Source organism: Limanda limanda, chromosome 18 (assembly GCF_963576545.1).
Source record: "Limanda limanda chromosome 18, fLimLim1.1, whole genome shotgun sequence".
Classification (NCBI taxonomy): Eukaryota; Metazoa; Chordata; class Actinopteri; order Pleuronectiformes; family Pleuronectidae; genus Limanda; species Limanda limanda.
The window spans coordinates 17,918,104-17,921,208 of record NC_083653.1 but is presented as its reverse complement, the minus strand read 5'-3'; the positions used below and the strand labels follow the sequence as shown (position 1 = coordinate 17,921,208).

General features: G+C 39.1%; 1 protein-coding gene across 1 annotated transcript; it reads right to left on the bottom strand.

The window, feature by feature from the left end:
* Positions 1 to 293: 293 nt before the first annotated feature.
* Positions 294 to 2,860, bottom strand: sf3b6 (splicing factor 3b, subunit 6). Its single transcript, XM_061091353.1, has 4 exons — positions 2,726 to 2,860; positions 1,934 to 2,052; positions 946 to 1,084; positions 294 to 809 (listed from the first exon to the last, which is right to left on the bottom strand). Exons 1-4 carry the CDS (start codon positions 2,753 to 2,755, stop codon positions 720 to 722), a joined length of 378 nt encoding a protein of 125 aa, XP_060947336.1. The 5' UTR covers positions 2,756 to 2,860; the 3' UTR covers positions 294 to 719.
* Between the last annotated feature and the right edge of the window lie 245 nt (positions 2,861 to 3,105).

Sequence of the window (3,105 nt, the reverse complement as noted above, 5' to 3'; positions counted from 1 at the left end):
GATATAGTCTGTAGTGTTAACTAATGACTCTTTTGTGAAAACTTCAGAAAGCACAGGGTTCATGTGGAGGCTTGTGTCCTCACACGAATACACAGAAAACTCCAAACTAAAGTCCCAGAGACTAAAACATCACACGTTGTTTAAAGCTTCAGGCAACCGTAGGAAACTGGGCGGCTGTCGTACCCCTTTGCAAATGTGGGAGATGCTTGTCTATTGATCTAAAAGGGTTCACTCAGAGGACAGCGCTTCCACTACATTACATCTACAGTGAGTTAGAGGAGGGAGAGCAGAGCTTTTAGCAAAGGAACATTTATTTTACAGAAAAATCACACTACACATTATCATTACTGATCAACTCAAATTTAAGTCACATCGCAGGCTGTGGTTAGCTTTAAATTAAGTTTACAGAAAAATGAGACCGAAAAAATTAAAATGAAGAACAAGTCACCCTGGGTAAATAATTAGTCCAGTCGCTGATCTGAATCCTGATCAAATGTATTTGATGCTGAAGAGTCTCTCGTTTGATTTGACAGTAAAATACAAATTTGAAGTAAAAAGTAATAAAAAAGTCAAAGTGACAACTGAATTGTGAGAAACAACATTCTTTGTGATGGAACACAACTCAGTGCCCCAACACAACACAAGTTTGTACAGAAAAGAAAAACGAGAGCTGGGATTTTTCCGGATACGGGAAGGAGGACAGAACATTCCACAGAATGCTACTTTGGAGGGTCTGTGTTGATGCCGTATTTCTCTTTTAGGAGCTTCAACTGCTCCTCTTTCTTCTTTGTGTCCATCTTCTGGAAAGCCTGTAAAGAGTTGGTAAAACAGAAGACAATGTAAATATTTCCATTTCAAATATAGTAATTTTGTCAGGCATTTCCAAAAGAATATCTAGATGTGATCTGACTGAATCCACAGAGACACTGTAAGGCTCATACGTACTCTGTTTGCATTGTAGTAGAGAACCACCAGGTAACGGTTGCAGACGTTGAAGCCAGACAGATGGTCACAGGCGTTCTTGGCATCAAAGATGTCTTCATAAACCACATAGGCCGTTCCTCTCGATTCAGGTGTGTTGCCCCTGAGAAGATGGAGCAAACACAAAATACACAGGAAGTTATTAATAGTGAGTAAACAACAAAGACCAACCAAATATAAGTAGGATTCTAATCTCCAGAGTTGTGTTGCATCAACTACATCTCTGTGTTTATCTGCTCAGGAACTACATTTGGAAATTTGGTCTAATAAATGCAATATACATCGTATCTGTACAATTAAAGAAATACATATATTATGAGCATCCTCTATGTTGTCTTTTTGCTATCCCAACACAAATTTGCCAACATATTTATAAAGAAATAAAACTATAAATAAAGAGTAAAACTACATAGAAACTGAGTTAAGAAAATCTCTAAAATCTTGACATGGATGAACATGTGTTCTGCCTGGTTTATACTGTAAAAGAGTTTTCATATGATGCACATGAGCAAACGCACTAATTGATACGGACATATTGGTGAAAGGCTCATATGAATTGCTTTCTATGGGCAAACAGATGAGTTTGTCAAGCTCTACTCTGGACAGGTCCCCAGTCAATCACAGGGTTGAAAAAGCCAAATTCAATATATAGAGGTGGTTTGTGTGGTTCTGAGATCACTGCATGTTTCCATGGTCCAAACTGGTCACACACTAAAAAAAATTGTTTTAATACATCAGTGCAAATGTCTTACTAAGTTCTGAATCTGAGGATTCCTCTGAATCACCCTTAGTCTCTCAGATATTAAGATCAGACTTCATGCTTTTCCCCCCCATCATTCAACTACAGGGGAGGCTGCTGCCACCTTCGCATCTCTGTCACACAAATGTATTGAAGTGTATTGAAGTGTGTCACTTGGTCCATTTATGGCTTATACAGGTTATAAACACTTACGTTCTGATTTGCCGTATTGGTCCATATTTCCCAAAGATATCGTACATTTCCTCAGCTGTGATCTTGTACGGAAGGTTCCTGATGTACAGGATTCTGTTCACCTCAGGAGGTAATCGGATCTGCAGGAAATCAGAGAAATTACACTTACTGTTATACGGTAGTTGATGAAGCCAGATGACTCCGATACTATTAAATATGTACGTTAAATGTATAAACAACCAGACGATATTATCCCTACTAAGACCTATGATCTTCATAAAGAATATGTTCACTGTTTCTTCATGGAAACATTTCAAACTCCATCTTACGTGCACTGCGATAAACAACTCCTATTAATTTGAGTCGGTCCTTACATTATGAACTCTTATAAATTAGGTTATTGACTATTTAATTCCTGGTGGAAGTATTTAGTATTACTAATACCAATAACCACAGTCATATCACCACCTCAGATAAATGAATGTTTGGAAGAAGTAAACACAAGATCAACTTCGATTAACTGAAGTTCCGCTGTTTACATGTGCGGGCGTGACGCCAAATTTCTAAATCAAAGCTTCAGATCACATTTGGTCTAAACATAACTCACCCCAGTGGGTAGTACTGTATATTAACTACATTGTAAAATTAAAATACGTCCAAATAATAAGCTTAAAATAGCCCGTGTGCTTGATTACAGCTTGATAGCATGCTAACTGGCTAACCGCATGCTAACGTTAGCGCTTAGCCGAACCACGGTGAGTCCATCAGTTATTTCCTTCACAGAATAAACCAGCTCGACAGGCGTAAACTTACATTAGCGCGTTTCGCTGCTTGCATAGCCATGGTGAAATACTCAAGAGGGTCGATTAACAGACCGAACAACGAAGAAGCACTTTTCAACTTCTTCCCTTTGAACGTCAAAATGGGGGAACTGCCGTCGGTCGCCCGGTTGTGACGCACTTCCTGTTTCCGACTATGCGACAGAAGACAAATGCAAGGCGGTGCTGCCACCTACTGGGTAAATGTGGACCTACAGATGAGGCCACACTTAGAGACATACTCTGACTTAAATGAGAAGTACACACAATCTTTAATCATGATAATCTACCACCAATAAAACTGATTTATATTCAATTCAAGCCATTTTGTCATTCACCCTATCGCACTGTCTAAGCGCCCCTGAGCAAGGCTCC